Source organism: Chaetomium globosum, genomic scaffold (genome assembly GCF_000143365.1).
Source record: "Chaetomium globosum CBS 148.51 scaffold_2 genomic scaffold, whole genome shotgun sequence".
Classification (NCBI taxonomy): domain Eukaryota; kingdom Fungi; phylum Ascomycota; class Sordariomycetes; order Sordariales; family Chaetomiaceae; genus Chaetomium; species Chaetomium globosum.
The window spans coordinates 2,688,457-2,703,637 of NT_165977.1; the positions used below are offsets into that span (position 1 = coordinate 2,688,457).

Below are 15,181 nucleotides of genomic sequence, written 5' to 3' on the forward strand. Positions count from 1 at the left end.
CAGGGGAGCGTTGGTGAGGGCGGAGTGGGGGTAGGGTGTGTGCGTGGGGTTGTCGGTGGCGGCGGCGGCGGCGGTTGGGTCGGGGGTCGGGGGTGGGCTGCGCGTGCCCGGGAGGCGGTCGCCCGAGATGAGGTAGGCGCGCATCTGGCGGTAGACGGCGCACTGCGGGGCGTGGGTGGACTCGAAGAGAGTGAGGTCCTCTTCGAGGTCGGCGAAGACGGTGGGGGTGGCGGCCGGCGGTTGTTTTGTTGGGGTTGCCGGGCCGGGGAGAGGGGAGTCCGGGTCGCTGGCTCGCGAGAGGCCGTAGTCGAGGAGGGTGACGTCGAGGCCCGAGTAGCCGAACTGGCGGGGGTTGGTGCTGTCGGCGGGTTTTGTGGTGGGCGGCCGGACTTGTCGGACGCAGAGGTTGCCCTCGTGTAGGTCGCGGTGCTGGGGCAGTTTTAGGATCAATGCGTTCCAGGTGAGGGGAGTCTGAAGGGTGGGGGAGCTAACCTCAAACTCAATCAGACGCTCCGCTCGGGCTAGGGCTAGGGCCGTGTGCAGGAATATGTCCCACACCTGGCTGATGGAGGTCAACTCAAAGTCCTCCAGAGCCATCCCGGCATCGCCAAGCTCCACGACCAGGAACCGGGTTTCGTCCAAGTATCGACTCGGCGACGGGTAAAACTGCAGGCGATCCGGGTCCTTTCGCTTCGTCCGGCGGTGGAAGGCCTGGTGCGTCTCGAGCAGCGCCTTGGGTGCCTTTCCCTGCACCACGTACCGCTCCTTGTACACCACAAAGCCGGGTATGTCGGCGAGCCACTCTGATATCCGGAGCTCGCCTTGGATGTCCTCTTCCGAATGCGGCTCCTCGTCCACCAGGCCAGACCGTACCTGGGCTTTGGTTTGCGGCTTGATAGGCGACTCTAGACGTATGACTTTGAGTATAGATGTTCCGTTAGAGTTTTGTGATTCGGTAGACCCGGCGAAGGAAGCCTCAGCAATCTTTTCAATCCCGTCGTCGCCACCGTGGCGTAGACGCCGGTCCATCCAATGGTGCATAGAGCGCGCTCGGGGACAACTTCTGGCTCTGCCGGGCTCCCCAATTGGGTGCGGAATCCTTTGGTTGGGTTAAGAGGATGTTCAGTCATGGCGTCTGGTTCTAACGTGGTTTGATTCTAATTGTTGTGCGAGTTGATTGATCTCCTGTCGGACGGTGTGCCTTCAGTGTCTAGCACTGGCGGTATTTTGAGGCGGCCTTGACTCGAGTGTGTCGGGCCTAGGCTCGACTGCGTCGGCCCTCTCATGCCTGCCTGATTCCCGTGCACTGTCATACGACTCCTGCACAGGCTCAGGAATCCCCTTAGTTTCTGACTTGAGGGGAGATCTGGGCAGCTGGGCAAAGAGAATGTCGGCCGTCGGTTTCCGTGTGGTCCTCCCATACTTTCGTACTGCTGTCGTTTTCGCCATGGTGCTAGAAATCTCATTTGGTTGTCCTCCCAGATCGTATTCAGGGGTATTTTGGCAATGTCTGTCCTTCGAATAAGTAGAGTCCTTCTTGAGGGGGTTGTTTGTTTGAGGATGCTCACATATGGTGCGTCAAATGGACATGACTGCCCAAACCAGAATCGTCATTGGCTCACACCACCATCGTATATAGAAACGCCCCTCCATTCTCCGGCAAGTCCATTCGCGAGCTGCAAGTCAATCAGCGACGTGCAACTCAGTTCGCAACCTGCTAGTCAGTGGCCGCAAGTCAATTTGCAGGTTGCAAACTGTGTGTGAGAGAAAAAGGTGCAAATACATTAAGAAAAAAATGATCGATCGGAATATCGGTTTGTGTATGCGACACGGTTGATAATCTTCCGAGCCTCTATAATTATATATAAATTTAAGAATCGGGGTGGGTTAGGCTTTTTATCACTAATTATTTGGGTTTTGCAATGCTGTCGATTTGACCCGCCGTACTCGCTTTTGAAAGATGGTTGGCGGGGCAACCAAAACATGGGTCAACCAAGGCTCACCAACGGCCGAGGACGAGAACAACCACCGAGTTACCTGAGTTGCTGTTGTGATGAACGTTTCTATCAGGCAGTTATCTTACCAAGCAATGTAACCTGCAAGGAAAGTGAGCAATGACCGATAATTTGACCTTGGACTGGCAAGAATCAAGCTGCTAGGTAACGCGAGCTCGAGGCGTAAGAATCAGAAGATCCCGAATACCCGACACCAAAGGTTCAGAGTAAACATTACTTCGTCTACATTGTACAAAAGATATTTACAATCACTACCATACACAGCAGTGAGCCATCCAAAAGATCCACATCGCCCATACCACGCCATCCACGTCATCCAGCCTCCTCCGCCAAACGCCCACCGAGAGACACGCCCACCAAGCCCCACCTACGCCCTGGTAGTCTGCTTCTTCATACTCTTCTTCATCTCCTTCTCGCGCTCGCGCTCGAGGTACTTCTTCTGGGCCTTGGCGTCGAGGGCGTTGAGCTCCTGGTCGCGCTTGGCCTTCTTGAGGCGCTCTCGCTCGGCGGCGCGCTCCTCGGCACGCTCCTCCTCGTCGGCCTTCTGGATCTGCCGCGCCGTCGCGTCGCGCGCCGCCTTGACCTTGCGCAGCACCTCGGGCCGAAACCGCGGGGCCTGCACCAGCCGGTCCGTGACGCGCAAAAAGTACTTGAACAACGGCACCAGCTTGCTGTAGTCGTTGTCCGACGGCAGGCGGTACCGGAGGTGGACGCGCTTGCGGGGGGTCGTGTCGTTGAGGCTGTGCGTTGTGTTAATGATGGACGACGGAAAACGGGGTTTGGTGGAGGGCTTACGTCTTGGGCTTCTCAACCGGCTGGTCCGTGATGATGAGGTACTCCAACAGGTCTCCCGCAAGCCCGGCGGCCTTGATCAGCTCCGGAGTTAGCAGAGCGTCGGTGATCTCGGCGCTTTCGGTCATGACAGTCAGCCAGTTGGGGAGCTTGGCGTGGTCCTTGGTCACGGTGAGGGACACGTCAAAGCGGTCGTCGCGGACCTGCTTCATGCGCTCCTTGTGGACGAGGGCCCACACGAAGCCGTCGAAGGCGCTCTTGCTATCCTTGCTGCGCAACTCGGCGGCACCGGGCATGCCGGGGACGGTGAGCGCCTCCTTGCCATCGAAGGGATACAGCGTGGCCTCGAGGATATCCTGAGTCTCGGTGGCGACGTCGGTGAAGAAAGCAAAGGCGGTCTCGAAGAGAACGGTGAGCGGGTTGAAGCGCTTCACGAGGGTGAGCTTGACATCGAGGAAGGCAACGTTGGCGCGGCCGGTCGCGTAGGTGGCGAACTCGAAAAGGCTGTTCTCCCTGATCAAGCTGTCGCCTTGGCGCGTGTTCGTGTCAATAAGGGCTTGGAGCAGCTCGTCCCCCTTCTTGTCCGCCACGGACGGGGGCACGCCGGTAAAGCCGACAGACGCAAACTCGGACGTCAGGGGCGCGGCATGGGCGCGCATCCACTTCTTGGCCTTGTTGCGGTTTAAACGGGCGCCGAAGAGATGGAGGAGGCAGCACCACGGTGATGGCGGACAGGATGAGACCCTCCGTTTTGAACTCGGACAAGCTGTGGCGCTCGTGGATATTGTACCACTTGGTGTAGGGCTGTATGGTCTGCGCGGCACCAAAACGTGTTCGCCATCGAGGTCTCGGGCACGATGGGAGCCGGAGACGGGTCAGCGGCCTGGTCGAAGTCGGCGAAGTCTAGCGCGATCAACCAGATCAGCAAGTCATCAATTAAAGTCGGATGGATTGGATATTCTTACCAGCATCACCGGCAGCCTGAGTCGACTCCGGGTTGGCGGAGGGCTTGGCCCCAAAAAGGTTGTTGATCACGCTCGCCATGGTGATTGTCACCTGCTTCGTGGCTTTTGACGGTGCAAACAGGGGGAGCTAAAAAGATGGAGAAAAGCGATCAATTGATATTCGAGACCGTGCTTCCCGTATGGGGAATTGGACCCACATTTGCCACGGGTTCGGGGATTACGACACGACTCGGGCAAGGGTGCGGGGTGGATTACCTAATTCAGTCTGGATTGTTTCACCAAGTATTTCTTCGAGATTCGAGATGAGTTGAGACGGGACAAGAGGTTCTCGACAATCAATAAAAGGAGGCTTCAAATAATTACGGGTATGGCACGCCCGAAAAGCACAAAACAATAGAAGCAAGCAGTCAATTGGTTATTGGAACTCAGGTATGTACCATGATGACTATGTGTCCTTGGCCAGGAGGTCCTCTACCCGCTTCACCTTTTGCTCGGCAGTCTGGGCCTTGTCCGTTCTTCGGGGAGGGTCGTGTTAGTTTCTGAGGATTCTGAGATTGAAGTGAGATGGCTGGGGGGTTACTCACCGAGAACCAACACGCATCGAGCTCTGGATCCTGACGGCACCTGCTTGATGCACCGCCTGGTGGGCCTGCCCAATAACCTTCATGACCTCGTCCCATCTGCCTTCTGTTGCAATAGCGCGGTTAGAGGCTGAGGACTAACAGCGTGCCAAGGGGTACGTGGTTGAAGCAGGCCTTGACATACCAACTGTTGTCCCGGCAGAGTGCAGGGTGTAAGCCAGCCCACTGGCCTTGAGCACCTTTTGGACCTCGGCCACTTCCTTTGCGACGGAGACATTACCGGTCCCAATCTAGACGGGTTTGATGTCAGCGTGGTTCCGTAACATAACTTAGGACCGGTACCTAGTTATAGGGCTCGAGAGTGCAACTAACAGGAACGAGACAAAAGTCGACGTAGCACATGGTGGGCGTAGGGAGTTGTGAGTAATCGGTAGCCATCTTGTATCTTGTTTGTGACGAGGACAGGTACCGGATTTCTTGGTTGTTTATACCCTGAAATATCGGGGTTTGGGAGAAGTGGAATGTGTGAGGCAGCTTGAAGAAGTGCTGTCGGGAAAGATATCGGAGAGTCATCTTGGCGTTGTGGGAAGAGCCCGAGTGCTGAACGGGAAGGAGGGTATGCGAGAACAGAGGGAGCGTGGGCACCGAGTTATACTGCACGGAAACGCAAGCCCCACTGCACCAAGACTTTCTTCCTGTCAACCGCTCGTGGGCCAAGCAGGCCAAGGACGATGATCAAAGAATACAACCTCGATTCAATTCTTATTACTATATGTTAATGGTACAAATCGGCCTGTCTCCTCCGCTGTCCACCAATCCAAGATGCGAAACAACCCAGTGCCACAGGTTGAGGTTTTGAAGATGCCTTTCTGACCAAAGCCAAGCAAACCCGATTATGCGTCCAGAACCCAAACCCAAACCCAAACCCAAACCCATCGACCTCCCTTTACTTGACTACCATTCCTTCTTAGCCGGCATAGCCTCTTGCCATTCGTTGCGGCTGCCCTCCTCCTCCCTTGACCTCTCCTTTGACCAGGGGCGCAACTGCTCGCGATGATTGCGGTTGATCCAGTCCTCGATAACGCCGTAAAATGTGCCACTCGCTTGCTCACTCCTGCCCGGCAAACTCTCCAAACTACTAACCCAGATCTGCTCCGGGGTTCTGCCGTCTCCCCACACTCCAATGTCCGGTTCAAGGTGATGGCCATCCGTTCCTTGAAACGGAGTAGGCGTTCATTGAACTTTTCCTCTTTTCCTCCCCGCATGGCGAGATCGTTTATGTGACTTTCTCCTAGCGGGGTATGAATATTCTCGACGAACGGCACGCCTTAAAATGGTCGTCGATGTGGTTAGCTCTAGCGTTGTCCTGTTCGGGCCGTCCTCCGACCAGAGACAAGATGAAACGGGTGAGCGAGGGGGAGGGATTCCTTGGTTTCTTTGGGCCCGCGGCGACGTCAGGATCTCGCGCCGGCACCCCCCGCCGGCAACAACTCGTTACCGTCGCTGCTCAGCCGCGTGGGCTTCTTATTTGTCGCGCCTGATTGTTGACCTGGAGCCCCCATCGCAGGCTCGGATGAAGGCAGAGATCGTCGCTCGAATGTTGCTTTTAGTACAGGCAGGCTGGTACCGACGGAGCGACCCTCAGTGGAGTCGACTTGGGTTTGGCGATGTTGTTGGTCCGTCCGACGAGGGGGACCACAAGGTGGAATGCCGGCGTTGGTGAATCTGGCGAGGATGGGTGATTAGGGGCGGCGGGTTGCCATAAGACCTCCGAGATGGTAGGATGGTGATTTGTTGACTCCAACCATGTATTCCATTGGTGTTCGTATGCAAGACCTTCTCCCAGGCGTTAGAACACCACGGAGGTTGTGCTCTGACAGCCGCCATGCGCAATAAACAAGCAAAAATATCATCTTTGAAGCGATCAGGTGCTGTGGCACGCGGCCCATGCGGTCACAGGGCGGCATATTCTCTAACCATATACGCGCGTCTTAGGGAGATTGAGGGACTCATAGTCATCTGTCGAGAACTTGCTGAAGATTCTTGGCGGATATCGTCCTAGTAGGAGCACCTGCTTGAAATGATACGGAAACACTCTGTTAATAGATTATACACCTACGTTCGCTGTTAAGACCCTCGTCATATCTTTAATACGCTCTTCGTTGACCGGGCAGCACTTAACCCCAAACATAAACCCAGCCCTCCCCTTGACCCATCAAATACCCAAAATATAATGAAATCAAACCCAAAGCGAGAATACCAACCGAAACTACTATTGACCTCCTTCACTCCCTCTTCAACCACTCCACCCCCTCCCCCAACACCACACACTTATACCGGCGCCCCACCCCCATATCCCCTACCCCCATACCCCCCCTCCCTCAAACCTCACCTCACCTCGCAAGACACTCAGCCCCCCAAACCGCCGCGCCCCCCAACCCCAGCCCACCCAGCACCGTCACACCCCAGGCCAGGGCGGCCGACTCCCAGTCAAAATCGTCCTCGGTCACGACATCGCCCAGGCCCCGGCCAGCCTCGGCCTGCACGGCGGGGGTGGGCACATACGTCTTATCGTCGTGGGCTAGTGCGTCCTCCTGTTTGGGTTGGCGGTGGTGTTGCTGCTGCTTTGGTTTTAGTTTTAGTTCTGGTTCTGGTTCCGGTTTGGCCGTTCTTGGACGGCCGCGGCGTTTCGGCGGTTCATGGACGGCCGCGGTAGTGGTGGTGGTGTCCTCCCCCGGGGAGTTGGAGCTGCCGGTGCTGGAGATGCTACCCCTGGCTGAGCGGCGGGGGCGGCGTAGGGTCATGCCGAAGCTTGGGGCCGGGGTTGGGTGGGCGGCATCTTCGGGGCCGGGCGTGGGTTCGGGCTTTGTTGGTTTGCTCGGCGACACCTCCGATAGGAAGCACCGGGGGAACTCGCGGATAGGGGAGAGCGAGCGGAGCATGTTGTTGACGTCGGTCGATCTCACGGCTGCCCACAAGCCCAGACTGAGGGCACAGAGGAGGACGTCCTTGCCCGCGGCGGTAACGGCCGGGTGGTCGGTAATGGAGCCGAGGATTCTCTCGACGGCTGTTGCAGTGCGCTCCCAATGCGAGCGCTTCTCGGTGTCGAGGGGGACATTGAGGAGAGTGTGACAGGGCTTGGATGAATCTGGAAGATTATCGACAAGGGCGCGGATTGTCGTCGTAGTGTAAAGGATGATGGTCCCGGCGGAGATGGTGTTGAAGAGCTTCGTTATGTCGGGGTGGGCGTCGTGCGGGTCGGAGTGAACGATGCCCCAGGATGTGGGGGCGATGGCAGGTAGGATCAGGGGTGCGAGAGTCAGGATTTTGGAGAGAGCAACGAGGGTAGGGAATGATGACGTCCATGTGGTGTTCGGGAGCCAGAACGCCAGGGCGTAGTTGGCGACCAACGGCAGGAGAAGAAGAGAAAGACGGGGAGACCAGTTCTGTGGCTTATTTGGGAGCATTCGATGAATAATTTGGGCGATTCTGGCCAAGTTAGCGATGCACTTGCTCGGATACATACTCGACATACCTCGTCTCTTGTGGCGGAATTGGTGACGGGTTCTGGAGCAAAGCCACACAGAATAAGTTCAGCGCAAACGAAAGGCTGACAAGATGAGGTAGCAAAGCATATGCCCATAGATGCGGGATGTTCCGGCGGCGACCCTCGACAGCCAAGAGCGCAGTCCATGCTATTGTTGCGAGATCAAGTTGCTGCCCCCACCACAACCGCCGTGCTTTCTCGGTGATGATTTGCAAGGCATTGAGGATGACGGAGGTGTCACTCAGCCAATACCTGAGATACAGGGGAGGCTCGCCAGTCCCGTCCGCGGTCAGAGTGCGGTGCCCAAACAGGCTTCTAAACAGGCTGCTCTGTTGTCAGTCGGGTTACTCTTACTAGGTAGGCTGACGAAGCTCATGAAACATACGATTCTGGGACTGGGACATCTCTCTCACATGCCCACACTTTGTAAGACAAGGTCAAGTACTCCAATCCAGAAGCTACAGCAAATGCCAGCCCGAGGGCTGCCAGGCTTCCAAAGGCGGTTGTGAGCTTGATGCGCTCGGGTTTGCGGTTCCAGGTGTCTTGGGCCGGTCCCAGGGCTTTGTGAGATTGATAGAGGCTTCGGGCGACAGTGTAGGAGGCATACACGGCCACGGCTACTTGCAAGCCTGCTAGAGCTATTGGTAGAGTCCTTTATAATGAGGTATTAGCTAGGGTATGTTGAGACAACGGCAAAAGTGTGAAGAGAGTGCTCACCGTGGTTCGCGTTCAACTTCCACCGGCGCCATCTTTCTCGGTCATGTATTTGGGACAGTTGGTCAACAGCACCGAAATCACATGAACCACATGAAGCGAAAGTCAATATTCAGGAACTCTCCATGCGGTGATGAAATGCGCGTCTAGCTTTTGCAGTGAGAGATGTACGAATTGTTGTTAACAGCACCCCAACCTATGACGTTATCAATCGGATAGGGAAAGTACCCCGCCACCTGCCCACTACCCAACAAGGCACATAGCAAACACCACTTGCTCAGGTTCTTATAGATGACAATACCTTAGTTCAAGATTCGCCGGCCTGTGGAATTTGATAGTTGGGTCTTACCAAACAAATAATCTCTATTCTCTACGACGGTGCGATAAACCTCTCGACCACACCACGCTGCTGTAGTTCGTACTGTGTGTGTATATGTAAGGTAAGGAGCGAAGTTTCGGAGATTGGTCAGATCGATTGGCTACGAGGATGTTGGTCTTTATTCTTCGGTGCACAGCGTGCCACTTCAAGGAGGCCAAACAGCATGTGTTTCATCCGTCCAGACGAAGGTTTGGTCGACATTGTACACTTGGAGTGGCAGTCTATTCATGTACCTAAGGTAATTTACATACAATCGTTACATACCTGACCTCGTCCCCTGCCAAGAGCCGCCAGCACTGGGAGCAACCCCCAGCAACGCTAACTAAAACGAAGGTGGAGCCAGCTTCAGATGCGACATTCAATCCCCACCACCCACCAAGTGTGCTCTCTCCGTCCGGCTGCGGCCTGCCACAGACCCTTCAAACCACAGTCCTGCCTGACCTTCTGCCTGGGCTGGACAGACAAAAGATGTACCACCTCGCCAAAGGCCTCTACCGGCTGGCCACCAGTAAAGAGGGTAAGCCAAATGACCTAACTACTGCACCAAAGGTCCACCCAACCACATCTCCCAACCACTAACACCCCACCCCTTCTCTCCAGAGTATTCGGTCCTCCTCCTCGGCCTCGACAACGCCGGCAAGACGACCTTCCACGAGCAGGTCAAATGCATCTTCGTACCCGACGGGCCCGCCCCGAACCTGCAGACCGTACCGACGGTGGGGCAGAACGTGTCGACCATCGTGCTGCCGGACATGTACCTCAAGCTGTGGGACGTGGGCGGGCAGCTGTCGCTGCGCAAGCTGTGGCAGAGCTACTACGCCAGCTGCCACGCCATCTGTCTTCATCATCGACAGCACCGACATCGGCGACGGCAGCCTCGAGCACGACGCCACCGGCCGCCTCGAGGAGTGCCGCCTCGTGCTCGAGGACGTGCTGCAGAACAGCGAGGCCGAGGGCGTCCCGCTGCTGATCCTCGCCAACAAGCAGGACCGCGAGGATTGTGTCGAGGTCGTGCGCATCAAGGAGGGCCTGGTCAAGCGCGTCTTTGAGGGTGAGAAGTCCGGCGGCATCCGCGACTCGCGCGTCTTGCCTGTCTCGGCCCTGACCGGGACGGGCGTCAAGGAGGCTGTGGATTGGGTGCAGGTCGCGCGTGAAATGGAATACCGAGAGTCGGCCGCCGTTGATGAGGTGATGGGTCGGGGCGAACATCTTCACGCCCCGCTGTCATGGCGGGACGCGCGCATTCACAAATAAACACCCATCAGCAGCGTCCACGCCGCTTACACCAGGGTGCCGATTCAAGGGACTAGACGGGTGGAAATCGCTGGGCCCGTTGTCACGTTTCTCGTCTACGTTAGGCACTGGTGGTAGTCGAACAGTACAGGACCCCATTTCGGCCGGCCCGATCCTCTCATCCGAAGTCCTCGGGAGATTCAAGCCGAGGCAGATAAGATGGGCATCGGAGGGGGGAGGGCAAGATCAGTCTTCTCAGATGACTAAAGGGTCCGTCTTCTGCGGCGCCACCGTCAACCCTGGCCCTGGTGCCATGCCACCTTTAGTTAGGGTGCCGACGGAGAAAGATATAACGGGGAACTCCGATGTGGTGGATTGTAATATTTTGGCGATGTCATACATAGCACAGGGTTGGTCTCCGGGGATGAGCCCACAAACACCACCCATACCAGCAGCTCGCAAAACATACAAAAGCGGGAACGATAATAGATCCCCATCGTCCCGTAAGTCTCGGACCTTGAATATATTGCATCGGTTTTGACAGCCAAACTCCGTCGCCGGCCTGTCCCCTGAAATCGGTTTGCCGCCTCCTTTTATGTAGCCCATCATGTCTTTGCATAAAGCCTAGCCGCGCCTTTTTCATTATCCCCTCTTGCGTCCGTATGCATCAGCGAGTGGCTTCATTTTGTTATCGCTTGTGGGTTTGAGTTCGAGGCCTCTTCCACCCTAACGGACCGACAACCTCATGCCAAACCAACTGTTCCAGTGACGGGGGTATCTTCTTGACCTCCATCCTCCTCCTGCCGCCCCATGCCCCTCCCCCTTCACCTATCATTCTCAGCCCTCAACTCCGCCATAAACCCGCCCTTCTCCCTCTTCTTCAGATCCTCCGCCAACCTCCTATCCAACAAATCCGAAAACTCCTTCACCTTCACCAACGCCACGCTCGTACACTGCAACAGCACAACCGCATCCACCGGCATCCCCCCCCAACTTCGCAATCTGGCAAATCTCCCCATGCTTATTCAAGCTGACCGTACAGCTCGCCACGCGCACCTGCTCCTCCAGCCACGTGGCATCCAGCACCGCAGTCTCGCCGTCGTCGCCAAAAAAGCTCCACGTCACGCACAGCGGCGAGTGCAGCCAGCTCAGCGGCACGGGCTCGCGCTCCGCGGGCGTGTACACCGTCAGCCGCCCGGCCTCCATGCTCGTGTCCGGCTTGCGGAAGTGCCGCAGCGCCGCCACCACCGCCACGCACGCCGCGTCCGTCAGCCCCCCGTCGTGCGACACCACGTGCACGTCCACCCGCACCGACCAGCATTTTTGGCCCGCGACGAGGCAGAGCGATTCCGTGTCGAGCGCGCCGGAGCGGCGCACGGTTTTTTCGAGGAGGCGCGAGAGGAGCACTTCGGTTTCGGTCGGCCGGTTGACTTCGAAGGCGGGTGAGGTCATCGGGCTGAGCTCAGTCGCGATGGTGAAGATCCCGTCGAGGGGGCGGTCGACGTAGGGGACGGTTACTTCGGCGGTGGCTTTGGCGAGGACTCTATGGGGTGGGGGGGAGGGTGTTAGCTGGGAGAATTGAAATTTGGGTTTCTGGGGGGAAGGGAACCATGTACCTCGTCTTGCCTAGTGTGACGTCGGCGACGCCATATTGGTCGCCAAAGGTGAGCTCGAGGGGCCGGTATTGGTCGAGCTGGCGGCCGTCGAGTCGCAGGTTTTCTTGCAGCGCTTGTGTGACGAATTGCTTCTCGTTGAGAGAAGGCTCTGCTTCTCGCGGCATTGTGAATTGGGAGGTGTGGTATCTGGGATCGGGGACGGGAGTTAGCCTCGAGAAGTCAACTACATGGAAGTAGAATCAAAGCCCAGGGTTGTTTGTTGTCTGGAGGGGCAGGTTTCTGCCGCTAAAGACCGCTAAATTTCAGTGCATTCTGCCGCATGACGCGGGCGGTGAGGGCACCAATCCGCCAGCCTGCATCCCCATGCACCCTTGCGGCTTTCCATCTTTAAACAACATCCAAGCATCAATTGTGCTATCCTCCACCACACCAAACCGACACCACATTGAGCCAGCAAGATGACTACAGCTCACAGGCCTACCTTCGACCCGGTAAGAAGGCGCACCGCAAGAAAGCCACACCTCGGAATCCCTCGCTAACTCAACAATCCCAGGCCCGTGGCAAGGAAGCCCTGCGCGGCCCAGCCTACCACCAGCGCCTCCTCCCAGCCTACACCCAGCTCAAGTTCAGGTACCTACTTACCATCCCACCTTCATCCGCACCACGCCCACCCGCTCACTAACCCTCCAGACAACCGGGCCAAGGCGGCGACGCTGACGCCAGCACGCGCGACCTGCGCGCCGAGCTCGAGGCCGCCGAGGCAGCACACTACGCGAAGCTCAAGGGCGCGCCTATCCCCGGCACCTCCTCCTCCTCCGACAACAACAACACCGCCGACTCCTCTACCACCAACAAGCGCCCGCTCGCCGCCCTAACCTCCAAACAATCCGCAGACGACGCAGGCGACGCAGACGACGACGAAGACCCCGACACCAAACGGCGGCGCATCCTCGCCGAGACGCGCGCCATCGATGCCGACGACAGCGACTCCGGCTCCGGCTCCGGCAACGATGACAGCGCAGACGATTCAGACGACGACGATTCGAGCGACGACGATGAAGACGCCGAGCTGAAGCGCGAGCTGGAGCGGGTGCGGCGGGAGCGCATCGAGAAGCGCGAGGCTGAGGAGCGCGAGCGCGCGGCGGCGGAGCAGGAGGCGCGCGAGCGGGATATTGCGCTGGGGAATCCGTTGTTGAATGCGGCGGCGGCCGGGGGGGGTGCGAAGGCGGCGGATTTTAGTATTAAGAGGAGGTGGGATGATGATGTGGTGTTTAAGAATCAGGCGAGGGGGACGGAGGAGAAGGGGAAGAGGACCGAGTTTATTAATGTGAGTTGTCCCTTGCCTGATCTGTGTTCTATGGAGAGTGCTGATGGTGGTTTAGGACTTGTTGCGGTCGGACTTTCACAAGAGGTTTATGAGCAAGTATGTGAGGTGAGGATTTGGGGGGGCTATCCGAGACGGGATGGGTTGGGCTGGGTTGGGGTGTCTAATCATATAGCGGCATGATTTGCAAGGCATTGAGCCTTGAACGGGATACGGATGCTTTTCTTGCTCGACAACAATTAGATTCTTTGGTTTCTTTCGTCTACCAAGTACTGTGATTCGGGGTCTACAAGTCTTGCGGTGAGCAAAGTAAGCTGGGTAGCTGTGGCGACCCTGATGGCAACCTCGTCGCCAAATGGAAAGTGACCCGTCAACTTTTCGGACTCAACATCCCTAGACAAAACCCGTCTCATAGACTACTTTCTACACCTTACCCCTTTCACAACCGCTTCCTGCCCTCCTCTCTCCTCGCAACATCCCCAAAAGCAGCTTGAACCGCCCCCCAGCTCCTCCAAAGCAGCACTACCACACTCATCAGCCGCCTCCCCACCAAACGAACCAAACAAAAGCCACATGCGCAGGAAAGGGAAAAGAAAAGAGAGGCACTCACGACCCGGCACGACCGCCCACGGCGCGTTCATGCCCGCATAGTACACCCAGTAGTACATGACCTCGGGCCGGCTGTACGAGAGGCCGCGCATGTGCTCGGCGAACCCGCACGTGCCGTAGTACAGCGCCACGCCGTACAGGTGGCCGACACAGACTACCGTCTGTAATAGGTGGCGCGCGCCTTGCTCGCGCGGGTTGTTGCGGGCCGTGAGGAGGGCGGTGAGCAGGGAGAGGGGCGCCCAGGTTAGCTGGTTGAGAGGGGGCGGGGGGTTAGTTGGTGGTTGTTTGTTTGTTGGTTGGTTGGTGGGGGGAATGGGGGTGGAGAGAGAGAAGGGCATGGTGAGGGAGGGGAAGATGGGGGACGGAGACGGCTGTGGGGGGACAAGGCGGAGACATACCACGGTCAGGGACTCGATGCAAAGCATAAAGGGGTCGGAGGTGAGGTAGCGCGAGTCCGAGAGGGCGTATTCTTTCCAGAGCTGCGCGAAGAGGGACTGGGAGGAGGCGATGGTGGCGTGGTTGAGGACGAAGTAGCCCTCGAAGAAGAGGTGGAGGAAGCCGCCTGCGGGGTGGTTAGCAAGATAGAGAAGAAAAAGGAGCCCAAGAAAAGGAACGCACACAGCGCAAACCAGGCGACGGTCAACTGGTCTGCCCTTTTCAGCGCCGGGCTATACCACGTCGCAAGAGCAACACAGCCGAGCACAAACACGCCAATGATACCGCCAAAGGCCGCCAGAATGCCCAAGAGAGGCGTGCTATTTGGCGCATACCCCGGGATGATGGCGTCCTGGGGGAAGTAGGGGTGGCCCTGCGGCGAGGATCCGGCGTGGTCTTGCATTATGTGCTGTGTCAGGTAGCTGTTCCAGAAATTCACGTGGTTGGGACTTAGACTCGGACTCGACTCGATCGGAGGACCCGACGGGCTGGATAAGGCTGAAGAAGGATGCCAGATGGGTGGAGTCGCGTTTCGCGTCTCATTCGTGCAACCCCTGGACCCCTGTCCGGGTACGGTTTCCGTGGTTGACAGGTGCCAAATGATGATCGGCGCAGAGCGCATGCAGTTACATGAAGAGAGTGCGGCAAAGCGAGAGCCGCAGTTTAGCGCGAAGTATATATTAACGGTGTGGTAGGTATCTCGGCTGGGGGGTGGCTGATCAAACACCCCAGCAACATGAAATCTGCTATTCATCGAACCCTCCCCATTCATCCTCCGCATTCTCATCCTCTTCCTCCTCGTCTTCGCTCTCACTCTCACTTTCACTTTCACCGTCCGGCCTCCTTCGCGCCTTCAACCGTCTGCATGCCATCCGCGCCCCCTCACAATTCTCCCCCTCGGCATCCCCTCTCAATGGTCCATCACCATCCTCTATCACCACCTCCGTTCCCAAGACTTCACCTTCCACCTC

The 15,181-nt window shown here is 57.4% G+C and overlaps 8 protein-coding genes across 8 annotated transcripts in view; 2 read left to right on the forward strand and 6 right to left on the reverse strand.

Moving 5' to 3' along the window:
• CHGG_02977 (uncharacterized protein) overlaps positions 1-1,449 on the reverse strand; it is a gene marked incomplete at both ends in the record, with an annotated part of 1,949 nt that extends 500 nt beyond the window's left edge. Inside the window, 3 exons of the mRNA XM_001229492.1 lie at positions 164-905; positions 962-1,099; positions 1,218-1,449. Of these exons, the coding sequence (XP_001229493.1) occupies positions 164-905; positions 962-1,099; positions 1,218-1,449 (1,112 nt within the window). The remainder of the gene's footprint in view (positions 1-163; positions 906-961; positions 1,100-1,217) is intronic.
• A 933-nt stretch (positions 1,450-2,382) lies between these two features.
• On the reverse strand, positions 2,383-3,851 carry CHGG_02978 (uncharacterized protein; the record flags this gene model as incomplete). Its single annotated transcript, XM_001229493.1, has 4 exons — positions 2,383-2,755; positions 2,811-3,478; positions 3,598-3,710; positions 3,773-3,851. The coding sequence occupies 4 exons, from the start codon at positions 3,849-3,851 to the stop codon at positions 2,383-2,385; spliced, it is 1,233 nt and encodes a 410-aa protein (XP_001229494.1).
• A 366-nt stretch (positions 3,852-4,217) lies between these two features.
• CHGG_02979 (uncharacterized protein) lies at positions 4,218-4,791 on the reverse strand (the record flags this gene model as incomplete). The annotated part of the gene is made up of 4 exons (XM_001229494.1): positions 4,218-4,287; positions 4,357-4,459; positions 4,538-4,643; positions 4,726-4,791. 4 exons carry the CDS (start codon positions 4,789-4,791, stop codon positions 4,218-4,220), a joined length of 345 nt encoding a protein of 114 aa, XP_001229495.1.
• Positions 4,792-6,746: 1,955 nt separating this feature from the next.
• On the reverse strand, positions 6,747-8,649 carry CHGG_02980 (uncharacterized protein; the record flags this gene model as incomplete). Its single annotated transcript, XM_001229495.1, has 3 exons — positions 6,747-7,920; positions 8,286-8,552; positions 8,618-8,649. 3 exons carry the CDS (start codon positions 8,647-8,649, stop codon positions 6,747-6,749), a joined length of 1,473 nt encoding a protein of 490 aa, XP_001229496.1.
• An 812-nt stretch (positions 8,650-9,461) lies between these two features.
• CHGG_02981 (uncharacterized protein) lies at positions 9,462-10,247 on the forward strand (the record flags this gene model as incomplete). The annotated part of the gene is made up of 3 exons (XM_001229496.1): positions 9,462-9,501; positions 9,543-9,759; positions 9,848-10,247. The coding sequence occupies 3 exons, from the start codon at positions 9,462-9,464 to the stop codon at positions 10,245-10,247; spliced, it is 657 nt and encodes a 218-aa protein (XP_001229497.1).
• Positions 10,248-11,126: 879 nt separating this feature from the next.
• Positions 11,127-12,006, reverse strand: CHGG_02982 (uncharacterized protein; the record flags this gene model as incomplete). Its single annotated transcript, XM_001229497.1, has 2 exons — positions 11,127-11,769; positions 11,843-12,006. 2 exons carry the CDS (start codon positions 12,004-12,006, stop codon positions 11,127-11,129), a joined length of 807 nt encoding a protein of 268 aa, XP_001229498.1.
• Positions 12,007-12,300: 294 nt separating this feature from the next.
• CHGG_02983 (uncharacterized protein) lies at positions 12,301-13,278 on the forward strand (the record flags this gene model as incomplete). Its single annotated transcript, XM_001229498.1, has 4 exons — positions 12,301-12,333; positions 12,396-12,472; positions 12,533-13,169; positions 13,225-13,278. The coding sequence occupies 4 exons, from the start codon at positions 12,301-12,303 to the stop codon at positions 13,276-13,278; spliced, it is 801 nt and encodes a 266-aa protein (XP_001229499.1).
• A 327-nt stretch (positions 13,279-13,605) lies between these two features.
• CHGG_02984 (uncharacterized protein) lies at positions 13,606-14,613 on the reverse strand (the record flags this gene model as incomplete). Its single annotated transcript, XM_001229499.1, has 4 exons — positions 13,606-13,688; positions 13,777-14,023; positions 14,174-14,337; positions 14,394-14,613. 4 exons carry the CDS (start codon positions 14,611-14,613, stop codon positions 13,606-13,608), a joined length of 714 nt encoding a protein of 237 aa, XP_001229500.1.
• Between the last annotated feature and the right edge of the window lie 568 nt (positions 14,614-15,181).